We start from the raw sequence: 25088 nt of genomic DNA on the forward strand, positions 1-25088 counted from the left end.
CAATAAACCCTTATTTGGTTAGTGATACGAATGTGATCTTTGTATGATTTTCTAATTTGCTTTTCATTGTATTTTTCTGTTCAGATAAAATGTCAAACTTGGCTTACAAGTGTTTGATGGAAACACACAAGTTGACTGGGTCAAATTTCATGGATTGGCTCCGTTGTTTGCGCTTGGTGCTAAGGCATGAAAAAATTGATTATGTCCTGGACAAACCAATTGGTGTCGTTCCAATTGGTGTCGTTCCCAGTAAGGAATCCTCTGAGTTTGCTACGTTTGACGCTGCTCCTCATGAGAAACATGTTGAAAATACAAATGATGCTCAGTGTGTCATGCTGTCATCCTTGAGTTTAGAACTTCAAAGACAACATGAGCACAAGCTTCCATATGAGATACTTAAACACTTGGAGAGTTTGTATGCTTCACAAGCTAAAATTATGGAGTATGAGATACTTCGCGATCTCTTCAAGTGCAAGCTTCATGATGAAGGAAAGGTTTCTGAGCATGTGCTGAAAATGATTGGTTTGATTGAGAGGTTAGCCTCGATTGGAACGGTGCTTCCCCCAAATGTCACAACTGTAATACCCCGTAAAAAAAAGAGAAAAAAAATTAATTATTTATTCCAAATTTGTAGTCATCTACTTGGTCAAATATATTTCTCCAAACCCCATCACCAAACGATTTCTCCATATCTTCTTCTCTCCTTAAAAATCTCCAACCGAATACTCTCTGATAACTCTATTTATACATCTCCTTCCACAATCTAACAAAACCGTCGTTCCTACAGTTTTCTTCCTTTCATTAAAGTTTGAAGGAGAAACCAAGAGAGTTGCAATTTTTCAATACCTTCTCTTCTGCAAGTATTGCCTCTTCCAGTAGGTATATACACAGTTCTTGATAGTCTATTCATTCAATTGCATGATTTAGTTTCACATAATCACACACGGGAATAAATCCCTTTTGAAATTCTCGAAACTGTTGAATGATGGATTTGTGTGAAAGCCTCAATCTTTAACACTATTAGAAGCTGCCCTTTTGTTTTCCCTTCAATTCAATTCTTGGAAAATATTTCTGCCTACCTACTAAAAATTAGAATCAGATAATTAGAAATTTAATAAAGGTGAGAATGGGGAAAAGGGATGGAACTTACCTGTTGTGCGAACGGTGCTGCTCGGCGACGAAGGAGCGGTGACGGCTGTGAATTGCAACGGCTATGGATGGCGGATGCTGGTACAGCAGCGAGAGAGAGGGAGAGAATCTGTTTTAGGGGTGTATACTTGGATGATATAGAGACGAGAACCTGAGCATGTTGTGAGGAATTGTTGTGGTGAATTTGTGGAAGAATGGCGGAGGGAGAGAGAGACGTGAGATTGAGAGAGAGAGAGAAATTTTAATAAAATTGAATGAAGAAGAAAGAGGCTGGGAGACGTGTTTGGAGGCTGGGAGTACTTTAGTTCAGTTGTTTAAAGGCTTGGGCCATTTAATTCATTTACAAATTTTGGGCCTTTGGTTTTTAAAAGAATTTGGCCTCATTAATTAAAATTGGATGTTTTGTTTGGCTCTTTTATTTTGTTTGGGGCTTTATAATTAAATTGGAGATATAAGGTGGGGGAATAATTAAGTTTTGGGCCGATAATTAATCGTGATGAATTATTTAATTAATCCCAGAATATTTTGAAGGATGAATAATCTTTATCCTAATTCCAAAATAAATATATTTTCGAAGGGAAATGGTTGCGATAATTTAATTATGCACTTTTCTAATTTTTGGGAATTTATTTCGATATCATGATGGAAAATACGACGAGCCAACGGAGGAACGCGGCCGCCGAATAATCGAAAATCGAGAAACGAGATAAACGATTTTAATTAGGCTGCATGCATCTTATTTATTTACTTGATTCATTGTGTTGATTTATGTGTTATTTAAATGCTAAAGGTGATTCCTTGCTAGAGAGACGTGATATCAAGGGAAAGGAAATAATTTCGGTTTAAGAACTTGAGGTGAACTTTCTTTTTAAATAAGGGCAATGCCCTAAGTATATTTTTATGCGAAAATGATATGAATATTTGTCATGCCGTGTTTTGTTTTATTATATGGAACCTATCTGATGTGACTTTTGCCATCAATGGATAATCGAATTTGGGTCTGTCTAGGAGTGAGTCCCTATTCAGGCTAGTGTACACCTATGGAGATCGTGAGCCGTCTTTTGGGTCGGCCGGTCTAGTGACTTGGAATGTGGCCACGTTCCTTGTCATCAATGGATCAGATATGGGAGATAGCTATGGGAAAATGGTTGATCAACCGAATTTTACAATGGAAATGATTTTAGTGTCTTGGGCGATTTCTAAAGTTAAAACCCCAAGGTCACTCAATGGTGGCATGATAAATACTTTTTATAAAATGTTTTCGGCATGAGTCCACTGAGTGCATCAAGTACTCAGCCCTGCATTTCTTTTTAAAAAATGTGCAGGTTGAGCAGTGACGAGCGCGGTGGGTGTTGAGCATAAAAGTGAAGAATGTCTATCAAATGTCTAGAATATGTTGTGTCTTCATACATAGCATTATTTAACTCTCGAAATGCTTCCGCTAAATATTGTTTCTTTTGAGTTGTCGATAATTCAGATACTATGATTTTATTCGAGCTATTCCCATTTGTTTCGGACTATGGTTGAGTTGTGTTGTTTTTCCCTTTCTTCCCCGCTTCTTTAATCCTCCCCTAGTCGCGATAAACCGTGTTTTCTATCCTTAGAAAATGCGGGCGTGACAACAAATCTAATTCTTCAGTCTCTTCCTAGTAGCTTTGAGAATTTCATTGTGAATTTCAACATGAACAACATGAAGGTTGGGCTGCCAGAATTGCACAACATGCTTAAGACTTATGAGTCTTCTACTGCTAAGGTAAAATTTGTGCTCATGGTGAGCTCTTATGCGAAGTCTTGGAAATGGAAGAATGAGCAGCAACAGAAGAAGAAAACATCTAAGAATGCTGTTCTAAAGCCCAAGAGTGGAGGGGCCAAGAAGAAGTCGAAATTATGAAAGGATGAGTGTCTTTTCTGTCATGAGAAGGGACACTGGAAGAGAGCATCTAAGGATAACTGTTTTGTTAAGTGTCTACAGTTTATTAGTGCATGAAGTATGTAATAGTCCTTGGATCTGAGGTCATTACACATTTTGTTTGCTGTGTGGTGTGCTTTGATCTTGCCCAACGCTTTGCCTCCCAAAGGAGGATTGAGACACAGACCTGTGTTGGGTATATCATAAGATAAATGAAAATGATAGTTGAGCCAAGAATGAGATTCATTCATCGATGAGAATTTCGAGAGAACACTCAAATTCTCTATATTACTTGACCACTAAGTCATTGGCCAATGCAAAGATATATTCGATTAAAGTAATTGAATATGATCGAATGAGTCATTTAATAAAGATGAGATAAAGTGATTGAGCCATTTGGATGACACATGAAAAATCTTAGGCTCAATCGGTGGTTCGTGAATGAAAGGATATTACTATAAACTTTATGTAAATGCTTGTTTACCGAATTAACGTAAACGTCCTTCATATATCGAGCTACACTGCCAACACATTCTAGGAGTTTTGTGCAGACTTTGATTAGATCGTCGTCGATAATGAGGGCCTAAAGGGTCACACTATATGTGTATTTTGATCTGCTCAAGGGTACAAAGTTGGAACTGCGTATTATATCTAATGCTAGTCCAAGTGGGAGATTGAAAGGAAATTGGCTAGAATTAGATTAATATGGATTAAGTAATTATAGTTGGGCTACAATTATATTAGTCCATAAGCCCAACAATCATGGAACCCTAGTGACTCTTCATCTATTTAATGGTTATTTATTCTCCATTGTGGGGCATGAGAAATAGCGTAACAACAGAGAGAAAATACGTAAAGCTTTGTAGAGAGAATTTATAGCATTCTTCTATGGAGCAATTGTACCTGGATAGTTCCTGCATCGGATTGGATTGCACGTGGACCTCGATCGTAGTGGATTCAATTTGCAGGATTCAATCGTAGAAGAAAACAACACAAGTAAGATTTAGTTTCGTTGTGTTTATATGCTCAACTTGCAATATGATTATGAATCTAGATCTGTTATTCTTGTATGCAATTTCCGCGGCGCTTATTAGATAAATACAAGAATTTCTAACATTCACGCCATTCATGATGACAACATTGATTCCAACAAGCTCCTGTTGTAGTGGCTTGACCTATAAATACGAAGACAATGCACCATCTTGCATTCCACACACAAGTTTCTGCAGTGCATAACACATTCTCTCTCTCCCCCTCTTTGCATCCTTCATTGTCGACGCTTTCCCTTGTCTCAGCCAACTTGCCGAAGCTTGTTCATCTACGGTGGTGCAATGAGCAAGATGAAACCGTTTATTCTTTGAAAACGACACGCCTTATCCGAAAGCACTACCGGAGCGTACTTCGTCTTACGGACGAAGGCCTTCCCAAATTCTGCTTAACAATATTGTTTCAAGTTTAAGTTTGTATTTCAAGTTCTTTGTAATTTTCTTCTTTTTTTGTTCTTAGATTGTATCACGTCCTACAAATTGTTTAAATTTTTTATCTTTGTAATCAAATTTTATTTTTAATGAAGTGAGTTATATTCTTTATTAATAATATTTTACCAATTTTGCATTATAATGATGTTCACTATCAATACTATTTTTCGTACCTTTAGTTGATAGATGTAGCATAAATTAATTAGACTTTCTAGACCTCGTATTTGTAATTAGGATTCGAAAAATTGCAAGACCATTTATTCATACTCCCAGACTCCAACGACGTGAGCTTCTTCCTATTTGCATACAGTAGTAGTAATTTTTTTGCAGAATCATGAATTCTAGTATTGATTCTTGTTTGTGTTTGAAACGTGTAACTGAAAGTGTTTGATAGCCAAGGAAGACCATTTATTCATACTCCCAGACCCCTTTCCTAGGCTTTTCCATCGTTTGACACATTTTCAATTTTGGTTAAGAAGCCCGCGAAATAACCCGGCCCGCAAAGGCCCAAGAGTGTATACCACTATTTCGGATGAAACTTATCGGTGCTGGAGAGGAGGTTTGTTTTCCAACTTTCAAATTTTAGTCTAGAAACTTAAGAGCATCCGCAACGGTGGCGACGGTCGCCACCACCGTCCGCGCCGCTGGCAAGGCGAAGCACCGCCGCCGCTGCGCTCGCGCCAGCATTTTAGTCTAGAAACTTAAGAGCATCCGCAACGGTGGCAACGGTCGCCACCACCGTCCGCGCCGCTGGCAAGGCGAAGCACCGCCGCCGCTGCGCTCGCGCCGCTGGCACGGCGCTACTCGATGCATTGAGCAGCGCCGCACCAGCGAGCAGCTGACGTGGCGGCACGGGATTGGGCAAAAGCATAGTCGTTGCCTTCAAAAAAAATTTATTTTTTTTATTTAAAATCAGTTTTTAATTAAAAAAACCGATAAAAAATAAAAAAAAAATTCACTTCCCAAAAAAATTATAACCGTTTATTACCGTTTTTTACACTTTTTTTATTATTTTTTATTTTTTCCCCCCAAAAATACACACTTTCATCTATAAATACCCCCACTTTCACACCAAAAAATTCACATCAAACTACACAATTCTCATCTTCATTCTCCAATATCCATTCTCATCTTCATTCTCCCATATCCATTTTCATCTTCATTCTCTCATACCCTAACAATGTCCGGCCAAGGCGATGACAACCCGCCCTCTCACGGTTGGAACCCCCAATGGTTCGGGGGACAACCGTTTCCTAGTCCGGAAACGGAATATTCGGCCCCTCCTCTCACCCAAGATTCGGCCGTTCCGGGTGGCTACCGGCCATACCCAATCGACGACCAAGGTGCCTCCGAAGGACGATACGGGTGGACACCGGAGCCTAGGTCGACCGCCCCTTCCCAAACTCCGACTCCTCCTACTCGCGCCGGTGTCCGCACACCGTACACTCCTGCGGAGATGGATAAATTGTTCAAGGCGTACTTCAAAATCTCCGAAGATGCGGCGGTTGGCATGAACCAATCCGACGATCACTTTTGGTGGCGCGTCTCTCGCCGGTACAATGCAAACCGGCCGCCGGGAACGATCGAGCGCAACGAGAGTACGGTGCGCAACTGCATCGGCCGAGCCGACGAAGAAATTGGCAAGTTCAATGGCTATTTCCTCCAGGAGTCGCGGAATGCCGGGAGCGGCCGGAGCGAGGTCGACATCATCACTGCCGCGCTGAGCACCTACCAATCCTTGAACGGAAAGTCGTTCAAGTACCTCAATGTTTGGCAGGAAACGCAGTTCCACCCGAGGTATATAGGAGGCGTAACATCCTCCTCTAGCGGGTCCTCCAAACGGTCAAGGTCGGTATCCCTATCCGACTCCGGCTCCGAAGAAGTGGCTAGCCAACTCGTCGGAGCTAACTTGGGTAGCCCCGACGCCGGACCAAGCGGTTCCCAACGCCGACCGCAAGGAAGGAAGAAGGCGGCGGCCGACCGCCGGCGCTCCGCGACTCCATCGACCCCCGCCCCCGAACCCGCACCCTATGTTCCACCTCCACCCCCGAACAACTCGTTGTGGGCCCTTTTGGCCCAACTCAATATGGCCGATAGGTCAACTATGACCCCCACGCAACTTCAAACGCACGAGGACATGATATTGGGTCTCAATAAACAATTGGGGTTGGTGCCGCCGGATGCGTAGTCTTCCTCGGGTAATATTAGCCAATAATCATGTAATTTTTTATTTTTAGGAGTTTAATTATGTAATTTTTAATTTTTAGGATTTTAATTATGTCTTATTTATTTATTTTATTTGTAATTTGTAATATTTATTGTGGTTTTTTAATGAATTTTAGTATTATGGAAATGTTTTTGTGTAATTGAATTTTAAATTAATTGTGCTCGTTCTTGCGGAAGAGCACAGTTGTGGGTGTTGTGCTCTTGCCAGAGAGCAGACAGAAAAAATGGGGTCGGGCACATAACTGTGCCGCTGGCAAGAGCACGGTTGTGGATGCTCTAAATACCTTCCAAAATTATCCCGCTCATGCTCAATCCTCTCTTCTCTTCCATCTTTCTCTTCCCCTTTTCTCTTTTGAATTACGGATTGACTTTAGCGGCGAAGGGGCAGGAGGGGAAGGTGAGGGAGCTTGACGCGGTGCTGGAGAAATTCAACGCGTTTAAGGTGGAGAAGGAGGCGGCGGTGGTGGAGCAGGGGTGGTGGGGGACGGTGGCGCGGGAGGTGTCGCCGGAGGAGATGAAGGGGGAGAAGAAGGAGGAGGTGGAGAAGAGCGCCGCTGCGTATTGGACGACGCTGGCGCCGAATGTGGAGGAGTATAGCGGGAGCGTGGCGAAGCTGATCGCCGCCGGGTCAGGGCAGCTGGTGAGGGGGATTTTGTGGTGTGGAGATGTCACTGTCGATAGGCTTAAATGGGGGAATGAATTCTTAACTAAGAGAATGGGGAAAGGCTCAAGTTCTGAGGTTAGCCCTCAAGCTTTGAGGAGATTGAAGAGGTAGTAGTTTCTTTCTTCCATTTCAATTCTTTAATCTTTGAATTTAATTAAAAAAAAGAATTTTTAAGATTGATTTTGTGTATAATGGTTTGCCTTCAGTTCTCTGTATTGATTATTGCTGAAGTATAAGGAATTTTGGGGATAGTTTTTGTGATTGTGTGGCTGGAGCTTTCATCTTATGTTAGTTGTGGTACTGATAGTAATGCTGTTTGTACAAGTGTGTATTGCTTGGTGATGAAGTTGATTAGTTGATCATGGTTGTAATTGTGGCAGGATGAAGCAGATGACGAAGATGCCGGAGAAGGTTGCAACCGGGCTGCTCTCGGGGGTTGTGAAGGTCTCTGGTTTCTTTACTAGTTCAGTTGTGAATTCTGCAGTGGGGAAGAAATTCTTCAGCCTTCTTCCTGGAGAGATCATTCTTGCTTCCTTGGATGGATTCAGTAGGGAGGGGAAGAAGAATCGGAAGGAAATTATAATATATATGGAGCTAGGGCTTAAAAGAGTATTTTGGGAAAAAATAGAAAATATTGAGGGCTATAATGTCTACTCAATATATATATTGTTAACGTGGGTATTAAACTTGGCCATTTAAGAAACTTACATTTACTAAATGCATCAAACAATAACCGAGAAAAAGAAAAGGCTACATAATTTGGATTATTTTCTGATGTAGTTTCTTCTCTAGCATTTTCCAACTTATGCTAGGTAATATCTAGTATAATTGTTACTATTTTTTTTATGGTGATGAGATAAAATACTACTAATAATTTCTATAAAATGAAACTTATTATAATTAAAATCAACATGATTGCTTACATGCATTGACATGTTATTGAGCATTAGATATCTCCAAAATTATATTCCCTTCTCTGTTCCAACTAAGTTTGAGTCGCATTCATTTTTGGAACGTCCCAATAAACTTGAATCATTTTTTTATAATAAACAAAATACTTAATCACTCTTACTTTATTCTCTCTTATATTTTCTCGTATTTTCTCTTATTGTATTTTATTTAATTTAATCAATTCAATACAATTTTTAAACGTTCATGCTCAAAATTTTTTCCCAAACTTAATTGGGATTTATGGAATAATAAAAATAAGATCACTTGTAAAATATTTGAAAGAATATATGTGGAGTGAAAAATAGATACTACTCCATAATTATGTGTGGAGTAAATTTTGAAAGAGCATGTGTGGAGTAAAAATTTGATAAAATTTTCACAATTCACCCACATTATTAAAAATTTGTTTGGTAAGCCATTTAAGATAATTTGAATAAATATTCGTCGATTACATATTTTTCATTAATGGAAAAAAATGTAAAATTCAGTCACATCAAAACCAGTTAGCTAAAGCTAGATAGAGCCACATATAATTGATATTCTTAAACTTTATGTAACAGTGACGGTCCTTTTTCTGCCTATAAGGCCATCCACAATAGGAATAGCCCAGCAATAGCCCAGCCATAGCCTAGCCACTGCCACATCATCAGCACTAAAAATCCTCCTGCCACATCATAAATAGCCCAGCCATAACCTAGCCACATCATAAATAGCCCAGCCACATCAATAGCCACATCACTAATAACAATTATATAAAATGACATAATTAACAATCACACAATATACGGAATTTAATTTACGAGACATATACGGGAAACATTAATAATAATAGCCACATCACTATTAACAAATATATACAAAATGAAATAATTAATAATCTCACAATATACGGAATTAAATTTCCGTTGTTAATCTTGAACAGAAATTAAGATAGAGAGAGTACTCGTTAAAACAAGTGGTGCGAATGAAAATGACGAACAAAGCGCGTATATATAGTGTTTCGAAAAAAAAATTATTTTTTCGCGCTAGGCGGTGCGCTGGGCGATCCGGGCGCTGCAATAGCGCCGAACGGACCGCCCAGCACCACGCGACCGCCCAGCGCTGCGCGGTTTCTCTCTCCAATCGCCCGCTGGGCGGCTGCAATAGATCGCTCAGCGAACCGCCCAGCGAACCGCCCAGCGCCGGCGCTCGGCTGGGCGGTCGCTAGGCGCCTACTGTGGATGGCCTAAGAAACCTAAATTAAACGGTTCATATAATCCCCTTCTTATCTTATTGCAGATTTATGCGCTCCGCTTTCTAGCTTGACTCCGTCAATCGAATGCGTCTTTGCTCGCCACGTGTCATTATTCTCATTATAGTGGGTCCTGAAATTCCATGAGTCTGAGGGTTAATTATTTGGACCATTTCTAAACTTAGATATTAAAAATTGTTTATTTTTCAATCCCATTTCTAACTTTTGTAATTTCCAATTTATACTCGATGTTTTCCTGCTTGTTAGTATTTGTTTCATACAGATTGACAGTATAAAAAATTTCAACTATTTTTCAAAATATTTTGCAAGCAAAATCAAATGCAGTATTTCTAAAGTGAATGCTTCATGAAGCTAGAGTTGATATTTATAAAGTTATTCACCATATACATTGCTGAGTGAGTAATCAATAATCATACTATTAAGGTTCAATATAATATAGTAATTCCCCAGTTGAAATTGAAAACCATGTAATTAATTGAATGAGGGAGTACCTTATATATTCGTTAAAGAATTCATATTGATTAGTTACCTATTAAACTAGAGAAAAACAACTAACTTTTAAATTTCGAATTTTGAACTTTGATCTCACTTTAACAGGAAAAAAGGCTTTAATAGAAGAACTATTTTAATTATGAACAAACATTAACCCATAATTTTCTTACTAAATTATAGATTTTGAGTTGACTATGCGTTTAGATATGGAAAAGTAATGTATGGTGTTTGACCAATGACAGAGAAAATTGAATAAACGCCAATTTATTCGAGTCATAAATATTAATATCATGATATATGCATTTCATTTTTCTAAAGGAAAGATAAAAAGAGAAAAGGAAAAGAGCTCCGTCGCAAATGAAAGATTAGAATATAAAAACCTTCGATAAAGCAAAAGCAGGCAAATCAAAACACACACACTGTCCACTCTCTAGTCTAATTCACCGATTCTCTCTCTCTCTCTCTACACACTCGCCGGAGCCGGAGGAATCGAATCGATTGAATACAAATTTATTAAACCAATTGCGAACAGACGCAATACACTGAATTCCTATCTCACAAGCAGTTCACTTTTATAGTTTCCACCTTGGATCCATTGAACACAAATTTATCAGCAAACACTCAATACACTGAATTCATATCTCACAACCAGTTCAGTTTCCTCCTTGCATGTGTATTTTTCACCTTATCTCACACACGCAGAGTTCGCATTCGTTAATTCTCGTACATCGATAGGTACGCGGGGAAGCGGCTGATTTTGTGGATGTGAATCACAGAAGAAATGTCAGTTTTGGATACGGCGTTTGTGGACACCGAGCTCTCTAACAGGACATCGATCTTCGGCCTGCATCTATGGGTGGTGATCGGGATAGTAATCGGAGCAGTCATAGTGCTCATTCTCTTCCTCGTGTCGCTCTGCATCACCGCCTTCCGCCGCCGCGGTAGCGCCGGCAGCAAGGGAAAATTGCGCTTCTCGGCGAGCGAGATGAGTCCGTCCATATCGAAGGAGATACAGGTGATCGCCCGCGACGCCGCTGAGCAACGCTCCGTCGCACCTCAGGTTAGTTTCTGAATTTTTTCGATTTGTAATTTTTTTCCATTTATAATGAAAAATCTTCAGGAACTTATTGCTTGGTGAATTAGGGATAAATTATTCTCTGGTTCATAAATCGTGATTTGCTCTGATTGCTTAATCAGTAGCGATTCGAGTTGGACTGAGAAAATCATTTTGAGGTTTTTTTTTTTTTTTTTACTTTGGGAGCTCACATGCCTATGATAGTAGCATTCAATCGTTTTGTTCCATGAATTTCGATTTTGCTTATTTTTTGAAGTTGATGTTTACTTGTTATTTTCAATTTAGTTGTTCAGATATTTACTCTATTGAACTCATCTGAATTTAATGACAGATTTTATTTCAAATTGATTTCCTTGTACAGAAACAGATATCCTGTATTGGAAAATCCAAATGATGATTTATTTAATGCATTGTCAATAATTAAAAACGATAACAAGGTTTAGATTATTTAGAGGAGTGATTTATTTTATATGGATATGAAAATCTCAGGCTGTGCCAGAGATACAGATAGATATGGGGAAGGTGGAGCACAGGGTTGTGTTTTCTGATAGAGCGGGATCAAGTGGCGAGAGCAAGGGCACTAGTGGGGCTGAGACAGGATCGCGTGGTGGCAATGGGTCGTTGCCAGAGGTGTCCCATTTGGGATGGGGAAGGTGGTATACTTTGAGAGAGCTTGAGGCAGCCTGTAACAGTTTGTCTGATGAAAATGTGATTGGTGAAGGTGGATACGGCATTGTGTATTATGGCGAGTTAGCTGATAACACCCGTATAGCTGTAAAGAATTTGTTGAACAACAGGTAAAGTGGTTTCTCAAATTGTTACATTCATTTAATGCATGGTTTTGTTGATTAGGTTGAAGAGTTTTTTTATATGAACTTTATGTGAATGTCTTTCCCTTGACATTTCTTAGGGGACAAGCGGAAAAAGAGTTCAAGGTTGAAGTGGATGCAATTGGACGTGTTAGACACAAGAATCTTGTCAGGTTGCTCGGTTACTGTGTCGAAGGAGCCTACAGGTATCATAAATGAATTTCAGTTTAAGCTACATATGTGCATCAAGCATTAAGACTTAATGTTTTTCGTTTTTTATGTGTGCTTGTATGCAGGATGCTTGTCTATGAATATGTTGATAATGGAAATTTGGAGCAATGGCTTCATGGAGATGTGAGAGAAGTCAGCCCTTTGACATGGGAGATTCGTGTGAATATAATCATTGGAACTGCTAAAGGGTGCGGTAGTTTGAAAACATCTGACCTGCCCGTGGTTGTTCCTTCTATTTATATTTGGATTATCTTCTTCGTTGCAGATTGGCTTATCTCCATGAAGGTCTGGAGCCAAAGGTTGTTCACCGTGACATCAAGTCCAGCAACATACTGCTTGATCATCAGTGGCATCCTAAATTATCTGACTTTGGTCTAGCTAAACTTTTGAATCCAGAGATTTCTTACGTGACAACACGAGTGATGGGAACATTTGGGTAAGCAATCCATAATTTATACTTCATAAAAAATCATTTTTTTAATTGAGTAATTTCATGTGAGGTTGAGTTGCTATAAACTGTTCTTCATTGGTTTGCTAGTTATGTTGCTCCTGAATATGCTTGCACTGGTATGCTGAACGAGAAGAGTGATGTATATAGCTTTGGAATATTGATCATGGAGATCATCACCGGTAGATCACCGGTTGATTATTCCCGGCCAAAAGAAGAGGTTAGTTCACATCAACTGCCAAGCTTGCGGACCAAAGTCTCACTAGAAACAAATACAATGCAGGTCAATCTGGTTGAGTGGCTGAAGATGATGGTTGGAAACAGGAAATCTGAGGAAGTAGCAGATCCCAAGTTGCCGGAACGGCCTGCCTCCAAAGCGCTGAAGCGCCTGCTCTTGGCAGCCCTTCGATGTGTTGATCCTGATGCCCAGAAACGGCCCAAGATGGGACACGTGATACACATGCTGGAATCAGAAGACTTCCATTCTCGCGAGGTAAGTCTTGCTCTTGCTCAGTATTCTTGATTTCAAAGTATTAAATGAGTCAAAAGAGGTAGGCTGATCTTTTTGATCTCCAGGAGCGGCGAATTGGGCGGAACTCTTCCAGTTCCGTAGGTGATCGTGGCATGATCAATAAACAATGCAGTGAAGGAGAAAGCAATAGAAGTCATAGGTATAGTGAGATGGCTGTATAATCAAGATGGGTGCTATGCTACTGTTCCTCAATATTTTGATCTGCTTGGTTATTCCATCACCATTTTTCCTTCTCCAATATATAGTTGCATAAATTATTAAATGTGGTCGATATAGCTAGGCTGTGTAAAGTGAACGATTCATTTTTTACTGTTATAGTAAATTAGAGGAAATTGTTGGAATCCATGTTCATATATAATTGCACCTATTCTGGAACAGCAATGCTGTGATATGATATTGTGTAGTTTTGGGCGTCACACTCTCTACCATTTGATTGATGACTCGAAACTCCACAGACCACAATCACTATTGACTATTGAGGATAGAGGTGGATAGTTGGATAAGTGAACTGGAAATTAGTAGTACAATTGATTAAATTCGAATTGATAAGTTTGCTCAAATTATGAGATCGTGGTTCATCATACATCATGAGTTGCTATCAATTGATATAGCTGCGTGAGCTGGAAAACAGCGTCTTCGGCCAACTCTCTCTCTCTCTCTCACAATCACGCACACAGATAAGGAACAACTCACGCATTATTGGACTGTACCCTGTTGTCCACTGAATAATATCCTCTTATTTTGTTATTATATTAGTATTATATTACTATATTTATTATTGCGCTCCTATACTTTTTTATTTCAATATTATATAGTACAGACTATTAGGTTGTGTTGTGTGCACCACATATACAGTTAGTATATGGCTATGGCATTTTATATTTCCATGATGCCTATTATTAGTGATAAATTATGTGAGGCTCGTTTGGTAAGGCCGGTTAAGGCAAGATATGAATTGTAGTTGAGAGTTACGGTGTATTACATGCTTAGGTAGATTATAGTACTAACACAAAGTGAAGCCTGCATTATTTTGAGGCTGCCACGTATTTTTTGCCGTATCTTATTATTGCTACCAAATCAAAATACCTAGGCAGTGATCTTAATAAGAGAAACACAAGTTGTTACGCATCTCAACAAGTAACAATAGCAGGTATTATTCTCATTAAAATAAACGACTGCAATGTTTTTCCCTTTCAAGTTAAAATGACTTCAACGTTATACGGCTGCAGAGTCGACCTAATTTCATCGTTATATCTTATTAGAGCATCTCCAATGGAGGCTAGCGGACCGGCCGATTCCCGGCGCTGGCCGGTCTGCTAGCCGAACCATTGTAGGCGGCGAGCGGAAAAACGGTGAGAATTTCGGCGAGCGCACGCCGATTTTTGAGCGCTCGCCGATCGACTGGCAGCCATTGTAGGCGGACGATCGACCAACACTTTTTTTTTTAATTTTTGAAACACTATATATACGCGATTTGCACGTCATTTTCATTCGCACCGCTTGTTTTAACGAGTTTTCTCTCTCATTTAATTTCTATACAAGAGCAATAAAGCAAAATGGAGAACAACAACGAGTCTACTCCAGTGACGAGCGGGTCTCAAACTCCCACGGTACCCGTGGGAGGTGGATGGGGTCCGATGGCCGGGTACTACAACATGTACCCTTGGATGTAGATGATGTCGGGGTGGGCAACCGGGATGCAGATGATGCCGGGGTGGCAGCCAGAGATGTAGGGACGCCCGGGGGGGCAATGTCTATCGCCCCAGTCTTGATTTTTTTACTGTTTCTTCGCACACATCGACCCCATCAGAGACGCAGTTCACTGGGTGTGAGACTTTCTCCTTAGAGGAGTTGGGGATAGATCTCGAGGATGCGGACACTCCCGTTCAAACGGGGGGGAGTAGGGCGGGGTCTGGGCGCACCAGAGAAGAAGAAGGGCAAAAGGGTGGTCGGCGAGTCGTCGCAGCCGGCTGATGACGACAGTCCGGCACGGAAGAAGTGGACGGATGCGGAGAACGTCGCGCTTGTACACCAACACCCTCCACATGCAGACCAGTGGCCAAACTGATGAGGACTGTAGGAGGATAGCGGACTTTATAAGGAGTTCACCTACTGGAACTGCTATGAGGTGCTGATGGACTCCGAGAAGTTTCGGGTAGGTGTCGATGTTGGCTGGCCGAAGAAGCAGCGACTGAACTATGCCGGTGATTACAGCGGCAGCAGCGGCGGTTCCCACGACCTCCCCGAGGATGTTAAGGAGTTCCAGTCCCCTCCATCGTTTACTCGCCGCACTCGCCTGGTTGATCAAAGGCGGGCGCAACGGGTAGCGAGGGGGGTCGCCCAGGGGTCCCAGGAGGTCCAGTCGGCATCCCCCCTGTTGGCAAGTCGCCAACCGAGCTCGCCTTCTTCGCACGTCAACAAACGCGGGCTCAGATGCACAAGATCTTTGCTGAATGGAGGGCGGCAACTGACCCTGTGGAGAAGAGGTTTCTTCACTCAATGCTCGAGAGTATGCGGGTCGATTTGGATGCCACCTCGGCACAGTTGGGGGGCTCAGATGCCGCAGATTTGGGGGTCCCGGATAACAACGACAACGACGGCTACGGCCACGAGGAGTGAGGCGGAGGCGGGGGCTCGTGTGTGGAAGAGGGGTTTTTTTTAAATTAATGTAAATTTTTTTAATTAATGTACTTTTTTTAATTTTACTATTATTATTGAATTTTCCAGTATCTGTGTCATAAATTTAATTCCGTATTTTGTGTGATTGTTAATTATTTGTTTTTTATAATTTTGTTTATTGTGGCTAGCCTATTGCTTGTCCAGTTGCTGTTAAATGGTATAGACAACATATTTAGAGAAGAAAGCATAGAGAGAAGATAATTGTATTTGATTGAATGATGAAATGGTACTCAACACCCATATATTTATAGGGATGTTAATGACCTTTGAGATCCTACAATAAATGTATATTCATGGAACTACACTATTATTGGAACATGCACATCTTCAATGCTTCTTGGAACTCCATTCTTGGAACTCTATTATTCTTTAATGCTTATTGATACTTCCCCTTTTCTCAACACTCCCCCTCAAATTGAGTGGTGGGATCTCCAAAACTCAATTTGGAAAGCACATCTTCAAAGCTCCTTGAGTTGACTGCTTTAGTTAGGATGTCGACAAGTTGATCCTCAGAGCGAACAAAAGGGAGTTCGACAATCCCATTCTCAATGTTTTCTTTGATGAAGTGTCTGTCAACCTCCACATACTTTGTTCGATCATGTTGTACTGGATTTTGTGAGATGCTTATAGCGGCTTTGTTATCACAATACAACTGGCACTTGCTTGGAGAGAGATTAATCTCTTTCATCAATCTCCTTAACTATAAAATCTCGGTCAACCCACTTTTAATCCCACGAAATTCTGCTTCAGCACTCGAAAGAGCCACCACCTTCTGCTTCTTGCTTCTCCATGTTACCAAATTACCTCCAACAAAGGTAAAATAGCCTGCTGTAGACTTCCTATCGTTTGGGTTCCCTGCCCAGTCAGCATCTGTATAACCATGAATCTCAAGATGCCCATTTTTGGCGAACAACACTCCATGCCCTGGAGTTCCCTTCAAATACCGACAAATCCTAAGTGCTGCCTCCATGTGATCTGTCTGCGGCTTATGCATGAACTGACTTACGACCCCAACTGCATAGGCAATATCTGGCCTAGTGTGCGAGAGATATATGAATTTTCCGACCAGTCACTGATATCGACTACGGTCAGCCAACTTGGCTCCTTCTCTGATTTGTAATCCGTGATTAACTGCCAGAGGAGTGTCTGCTGGTTTACATTCCAGTAGGCCAGTCTCTGCTAGGATGTCCAAGATATACTTCCTTTGTCGCAGAAAAATTCCTTTGGTTGACCTTAGCACTTCAATCCCAAGAAAGTACTTGAGATTCCCCAAGTCCTTCATCTCAAATTCCTGAAAAAGATTTTTCTTTAATTCCTCAATCTCTTCTAGGTCGTCACCTGTAATAATCATGTCATCAACATATATGATTAAACATGTGATCTTATCACCCAACTTCTTAAAAAATAGCGTATGGTCTGAATTGCTCTGTGTATATCCATAGCTAATCATTGCCCCAGCAAACTTCCCAAACCATACTCTTGGAGATTGCTTCAATCCATACAAGGTCTTCCTCAATCGGCACCCTTCACCTGCTTTAAAATCTGTTGCAAAACCTGGGGGTTCCTCCATGTAAACTTCTTCTTCTTCCTTCTTCAACTCTCCATGTAGGAAGACATTCGTCACATCAAACTGGTGTAATGGCCAGTCCCTATTAGCAGCAATGGATAACAACACCCGAATAGTGTTCATCTTAGCTACTGGAGAGAAGGTCTCAGAATAGTCAACTCCATATGTCTGAGTATAGCCTTTTGCGACAAGTCGTGCCTTGTACCTTTCTATCGAGCCATCAGGTCTTCTTTTGATAGTGAAGACCCATCGACAATCCACTGGTCGCTTCCCTTCTGGTAGAGCACATTTCTCCCATGTGTGGTTTCGAATCAGTGCATCAATCTCTTTCTTCATTGCTTCCCTCCAATGCTTGTATTTCATAGCTTCTTCCCATGTCTGTGGTATTTCTTCTTCCTCATATAGTGCATTCTCGAAAGCCCGAGCCATCTCTGATAAATGGCCTTTGGCTAGGTTCACAACAGAGTACCGCTTTTTCCTGTCAATCCTCTCTGGTGTATACCTTTTGGGTGGAACTCCTCTGTTTGACCTTGGTGGAAGTATGTACCTCCCAGTGTCAGGGTCAACTCCTTCGACCTCGACTTCCTCAATTTCCCTTTCTTCGGTCTCAATTGAATTTTCTTCTGCACTTACAGTGTTAGCCAAACAATTATCTGTATCCACAAGATTACTTACATTGGATAACCTTAACGGAGAAATATTTGAGGCGATGCCACCTTCTACGATGGACTCTACCACATCAGAGACTTGCTCAGCGGAATTGCTTACTGTTTTCTCTGATAGATCCGCATCAGGATTGCTTGGCGTTGGCAGTGGCATTGAGATCCAACTTAGCGGGTCCGTATCATTGTTATCCCTAACATTACTCTCCCCCTGACCGCTAAGATGGGTAAAGAAGTACTCAGTTTCAAGAAAGTTGCAGTTCATTGTAACAAACATCCGGTTGGACTTTAGATCGAAACACCTATACCCCTTTTGATTTACCCCATATCCTACAAAAACGCATTTGATAGCGCTTGGGGATAGTTTAGTTCTTTCATGTTTAGGAATGTGGACAAAAACAGAGCATCCGAAGACGCGAGGTTCAAGAGTCAAGGGCGGAGGAATTTTTGTGAAGGTGGACAAGACTTGTAGAGGAGTTTTGTGTTTGAGAATACTTGTGGGCAATCGGTTTAAGAGATAGGCTGAGGTGGCAATGGCTTCTGGCCAGAAGTGTTTCGGGGCTTTTGACTCTATAAGCATAGAACGAGTCATTTCGAGGAGAGATCGATTTTTCCTTTCGGCCACACCATTTTTTTCGGGAGTATGAGCACATGTGGTTTGGTGTATAAGGCCTTTGTTTTGGAAGAATTGTTTCATGGTAGAATTAACGAACTCCCCCCCATTATCTGACCGAAGGACCTGGATGGTTTTGTGAAACTGAGTTTGGATAAGGTTATAGAAATGGGTAAAGTGTGACAAAACTTCAGATTTTTGTTTCATGAAATATATCCAGGTCATGCGAGTGCAATCATCCACAAAAACTAAGAAATATCGAAAACCTTGCCCCCCAATAACAGGTGCGGGCCCCCAAACATCAGAGTGTACTAAGGAAAACGGGGTTTCAACACGAGTATTACTTAATGGGTAAGAGTTCCGATGACTTTTGGATAAAAGACAAGTTTCACAGTACATGTCATGCTTAGGAATAATACTAGGAAATAACAATTTTAAGTAACCGATAGATGGATGACCCAAGCGCCGATGCCAAAACCAAGCTTTCCGGTCAGCTGATCCGTGAGTTAACATGGCAGTCCCTTTTTGAGATATCTCATCCACATAGTAAAGCCCATCACGTTCAGTGCCACGCCCAATTATCTCCCCGGTTCGGATATCCTGCAACAGACAAAATTGTGGCTGCATTAGTAACGTACAATTCAATTCCTTTGTGACATGACTAATGGATAATAACTTATGAGACATCGAAGGAATATATAGACAATTTGATAACTGCAAAGTTGGGGAAATGTTAACGGTTCCAGCCCCCTCAACCACTGTAAATTCCCCATTGGCAGTTTGGATATGAGATTTTAGAGGTTTCTGAAGGTTGGTAAGGTCTGAGGCATCATATGTTATGGTATCGGTTGCCCCACAGTCAAAAATCCATTTATCATTTTTCTCATGGCTATTAGATACTGCACACACAACTCCAAGCTTCTCGAGAGGCTGAAATCGATTTTGGCAAGTAGTTTGGGAAATTATGGAATTTTCAGGAGATTTGGGGGCTAATTGTGACTGAGAATTTTGATGGGGTAAAACCTGCAATTTCCCAAAGATTTGGGGGTTTCCAATAAAAGAGCCCCATAACCCTAATCTACCTGAATAGGGCGCCGCCTCTTCCCTCATCAATTCTTCACTCCAATCACGAATAACACTCCCACTTCCGCCGGTGACGAAGTTTGCTGCCCCGGTTGTGTTCACCGGCTGAGCAGCTTCATTTCCGGTCCTTCCTCCTGGCTGGACAGCACCGGCGGTTTGCGCAACCCCCTGCACGGCGTTGCCACCGTCGCCTCCAACTGCTGCGGCGGCGTGCCCGTCACGGTTCCAGGGTGTTTGCGGTTGCGGCGGCTTGCCGTGCTTCTCTTCCCACCAATCTGGATACCCAATTAGTTCAAAGCATGAATCTTTTGTGTGTCTTTTCCGTTTGCAGTAGGAACACACCAATTTTGACTTGTCTTCTTCATCACTTTGCCGATTTCTGCCATTGCCGCCGCCGCGACCACCACCGTGGCTGCCGCGACCACCACCGTTGCTGTCGCGACCGCCACCCCGAGAGCTGCCGGTAGGGTTCTGCCACCCTCTGATGGCGAGGCCGGTTCCGATTCCATCCGTGGCAGCTGCTCCGCCGGTGTTTTCCTGTTGTAACACTCGGAGTCGTGTCTCCTCCTGCTGAATCAGGTTGTACGCATAGTCGACGGAGGGATGCGGGTCCATTTTCAGTATCTCCCTCTTGGTTGTTTCATATTTGCTATCAATTGCATATAGAAACTGACATACTCTCTGATCTTGTATGAATTTGTTATGAATCTCCATATCCTCTGGACATTTCATTGGGTTCGTCTGTTTTTGATCAATTGAAATCCAGATCTCTCCCAACCGGCTCCATATTTCTTCTAATGAACTGATTCCTTGTCTTAGTGTGGTTGCTTTGAACTGAAGGTCATACACCTGGATTTTATCTCTTCCACTCCCATATGTGACGGCCAACGCATCCCAGATATGCTTCGCCGTCAGATGTTGTGAAACTCGACTAACCAGTCGAGGCTCGATGTTTTGTATTAACCAAGTGATCACACAATGATCGGCTTGTTGCCACTGTGTGAAGGCTGGATCGGTTCGAGGTGGGGAATGAGGCACTCCGGTGACGTGAGAGACCATTCCCCGACCACTTATTGCCGTCTTTATCAATACGGACCAAAGGGCGTAATTTTCTCCATTTAACTTGTTCCCACCAATGTGGAGGGGCTGCGTGTCGATTCTGAATGGCACGACAGCTGTTTCTGGTGGATTTGGTTGGTTCATCGCAAAACTATTGCACATAAAATTGGCAAACTGCCGGGCAAATTCATCTGCCATAGATGAATCTGAGGTTTCGGTTACTATATAGTTGTCATTTGACATTTTGGCTTATGGTTACAGGTACAACGGAAAAAGGAAAAACAAAAAAAAAACGAGAAGGGGCCGAGAAAGGTATCAAGGACGATGATGATATCTTATCTGAGTCCAAACCTGCTCTGATACCATGTTAAATGGTATAGACAACATATTTAAAGAAGAAATCAATGGGAGAAGATAATTGTATTTGATTGAATGATGAAATGGTACTCAACACCCATATATTTCTAGGGATGTTAATGACCTTTGAGATCATACAATAAATGTATATTCATGGAACTACACTATTATTGGAACATGCACATCTTCAATGCTTCTTGGAACTCCATTCTTGGAACTCTATTATTCTTTAATGCTTATTGATACTTCCCCTTTTCTCAATAGTTGTTTGTCCTGATAATGTGGCATGAGGAGTTTTTAGGGCTGATGGTGTGGCAGGAGGAGTTTGTGGCTAGTCTATGACTGACCTATTACCATTGTGGATGCTCTTATAATAAGATATTGTTTATGACCAATGAATCTGTTTAGGTTATTATCTAATTAAGATTGTTTCATGTTCAAGCAGGGGGAAGCCGGCTTTAATTATTATTAATTTCAAATATATAGTGACAGAACCAAAAATCTACGATCTATAATCTATAAATATATAAAATGGGAGTTTTGGGGAAAATAACAAAAATGTGCATTAATAACATTTTAATAAAATTAGGAAAATGAAATAGGCTTTTTATTCTTGTACTAAGTGGAAATGGAAATGGAAATGGAAATGGAAATGGAAAGACCAAAGCATTTTTTTGTATGAACTAATTATATTATACTATAATTTTAGACAAGAGTAGTAGTGTCTCTTGATTAGAATTGGAAGTGGGAGTAGTGCCTATTGATTGGAAGTGGAAATAAACTGAATCTTTAAATTTAGTGGGAATAATGCATATTGCAGTGTCTATTGATTGGAAGTGGAAATAAACTGAATCTTTAAATTTAGTGGGAATAATGCATATTGCAGGGTCTTTAGAATGTGGTGGGACTGTTCAATACTTGTCTATAAAAGAGATTTTAAATCTTGATAAAAATGAGTCAGTTAGTTTCACCTCTTGAACCTCGTATACTAACAAAATGTCTGGCTATTAGAAGGATGTCAAGTTCTCACAAAATGTGATGATCAATAGAGGTAAGGTCATATGTAGTTTTTGTAGAAGCTGGCGACCATTTCATGGACATTTTGTTAAACTTCTAGATTTTTGATACGTGCATATCCATTTGAAGATCCCCATATCTTTATTAATTAGTTATTTTGATTTACCGTATCTTTATGATATCTATTTTCTTGCTCATTAAGTTAGTATTAGTATTATAAATAGGGCTATTGTGATTCTCTTCCATCAATCAATGAATACATGAATTTACGCTTCTTTCTGTTTTATTTTAGTACTTCGTTTAAACCTTGAGTTGTCGACGGGATTCCCCCTCCCGGGACTTCTTGTTTATCGTCTCCGGCATCGTGATAAGGGAAATACCCTTATCAATTGGTGCTTTCATCTTCGAACTCATGGCAGAAGTCAATCTTCGTTCATGGCCGGAGATATTGCAAGCTTCCGAAGGCTTGCAACTGAATTCAACAGCCGTAACCTTGCAGCATATAGTGGCATGGATGGCACGCTTAGAGTCTAGATTGGAAGAGTTGGAGCAGCGTGCTGTGACGCCGATTCCCCCGTCGCGCCCCGAACCTGACCCACCGGACGGCCCCCTGCTGTACGCCGTTGCCCAGCCGCCTTACCAGCCATCGGTTCGTTACCAGCAAGAGATATAGTCAGGAAGGTCCCAGCAGGTTGCACGTCGTGGATGAACCGGCTGCGGCGGCTGGTTCCAACACTGCTTATCATACGTGTGAGATAGTTGATGATAGCAGTCCATGGTGCTGGTGGGGCTGTCCGGCTGGTAGGGAGGCGATGGTTGCCGGTGGATCGGTGGTTGAGGCTGTGAGGCGGCGTACAGTCGGGGTCGGTCGGGTGGATCAGGATCGGGTTGCAACGGAGGGAGCGTTGCTGCTACCCTTCGCTCATGCTCAACCAATCGAGTCTCGAGTCGGGTGAACCTAGCGAGAATATGCTCCAACGTTGCTGCTGTTGGATTCAATTGCAAGCCTTCGCATGCTTGCGATATCTCCGACCATGAACAAAGCTTGACTTCGGCCATGAGTTCGAGGATGAAAGCACCAATTTGTTAAGGATAATCTCCTTAACGCGATGCCGGAAGATAGATTAGAAGTCCCGGGAGGCGAAATCCCGTCGACAACTAGGGTTTGCAGAAAACGATAAAGAAAAAAAGAAAGGCGATAAACGATTATTTCATTGATTGCGATAGAAGAATATAATATCTCCTATTTATAAGACTACTCTGAATTAGGGAATAAGAAATAAAGATACTAAGAATATATGGAAAGATATGGCAAATCACTAATTAACTAAATAATAGGGTAGAGGGAATATTCAATGAGATATCTCGTATCAATTTTCTTGTTGGGAAGAATCATGAAAATCCTCCACAAGCACTATAGAGACGACACACCCATAATTAAAAGCCTAAATAGTTTATTACCATCATTATGGGAATTTAAGTATGCAGACAACACTGATCACTGTATTGGTAGTTCTTGAGAAGTATCAAATCATGTCTCATTTACTTGTGCGGATGATGTGGTGGAATGAATCGATAGAGGCTTGTGAATACAGGTGATGTACACCATGGTGACCAAGACAATGTCATCGTTTTAGCGTGCATTTAATATGCATCTTGCTGATTTATGGAAGTATGTATGATAGTATGAGGGGTGTTGTCGAATTAGGAGGGAGTTTTATATTATCGACGTTGGTTTGTTGTTTTAGCAGAGTATTCTTTTGATAAACATGTTTGCGTTTTTTATTAATGATAAAAATATTTTGTATGTACACTTTAATTAGTCCTAACTTTGATTATTGGTGTTTTGGACTAATGGTGAAACATTTTGTATGTACGATTTCGATGGCTTGACTCCAAGTAGTTCCTTCGTTGATTCTAAATAATACTCCATCCATCCCAAGTTACTTGAGTCGTATTCCATTTTGGATTGTCCCTAGCACATAGAATTCGGTCGGTACGGTTAGAACCGAACCGACAACCCGGTTAACCGACACTACATAGGAAAAATGCCCACCCTAGCCACCACTTGCGCTACATTGCATTATTTGTTTATATATTTGCAGAAAGAATTATGTACGCACTTTGTATTAGAAATTAAAGAAATAATAACAACCTATTTATAATATCCTTAAACTAACAAAACCAAAAAATTTACCAACTTGCTCAATCCAAAAATTGAAATATTTTAAAAAGTAAACAACTCCAAGTTCAAAGCTTCCAAAACAACAAGGTCGATCAATAAAGTATACAACCTACTTATAATATGCTCAATCCAAAAGTTGAAATATTTAAAAACAAAGTTTACAACCTGTTCAATTCAAAAGTTGAAATATTCAAAAAAATAAACAACTCCAAGTTCAAAGTTTCCAAAACAACAAGATCAATCCATCAAAATTTACAACCTACTCAATTCAACAATCATTCAAAGTTCAAATATTCAAAAGAAAACCTCCAAGTTTAATATTTCCAAATTCCAAAATAAATGCACGATAAATTTAACCTGGATTATGATCACTTAAATAAGTTCTTTTCAATTCTCCCAATTTTGCATCTGCATTTGCATCGTCCAATAGTCAATGTCACTTTGCTATCCTTATGGAGTGCCTCCACTGCTGTAAAAAATACCCCCTCTGTCTCATAATAATTGTCACTATTTTCCATTTCAGTCTGTCACATAATAATTGTCACACTTCATTTTTACCATCAATGGTAAGTAGGTCCTACATTCTATTAACTCGTTTCACTCACATTTTATCATAAAATCAATATAAAAAAGTGGATCTCACATTTCAC

General features: G+C 40.8%; 2 protein-coding genes across 3 annotated transcripts; both read left to right on the forward strand.

Annotated features, from left to right (window-relative positions):
- The first annotated feature begins 7066 nt into the window (after positions 1-7066).
- On the forward strand, positions 7067-8190 carry LOC121796655 (senescence/dehydration-associated protein At4g35985, chloroplastic-like). The gene is made up of 2 exons (XM_042195461.1): positions 7067-7533; positions 7807-8190. Exons 1-2 carry the CDS (start codon positions 7067-7069, stop codon positions 8123-8125), a joined length of 786 nt encoding a protein of 261 aa, XP_042051395.1. The 3' UTR covers positions 8126-8190.
- A 2286-nt stretch (positions 8191-10476) lies between these two features.
- On the forward strand, positions 10477-13559 carry LOC121797200 (probable serine/threonine-protein kinase At1g01540). 2 transcript variants are annotated; one of them, XM_042195947.1, is made up of 9 exons: positions 10477-10772; positions 10857-11181; positions 11686-11993; positions 12107-12211; positions 12302-12424; positions 12502-12672; positions 12775-12904; positions 12968-13177; positions 13261-13559. In XM_042195947.1, the coding sequence occupies exons 2-9, from the start codon at positions 10903-10905 to the stop codon at positions 13375-13377; spliced, it is 1443 nt and encodes a 480-aa protein (XP_042051881.1). In that variant the 5' UTR covers positions 10477-10772; positions 10857-10902; the 3' UTR covers positions 13378-13559. The 2 variants fall into 2 exon arrangements, with proteins under 2 accessions (XP_042051881.1, XP_042051880.1); XM_042195946.1 differs by having other exon boundaries at positions 10477-11181.
- The last annotated feature ends 11529 nt before the right edge of the window (positions 13560-25088 follow it).

The sequence above is a fragment of the Salvia splendens genome, chromosome 3, assembly GCF_004379255.2.
Source record: "Salvia splendens isolate huo1 chromosome 3, SspV2, whole genome shotgun sequence".
NCBI lineage: Eukaryota > Viridiplantae > Streptophyta > Magnoliopsida > Lamiales > Lamiaceae > Salvia > Salvia splendens.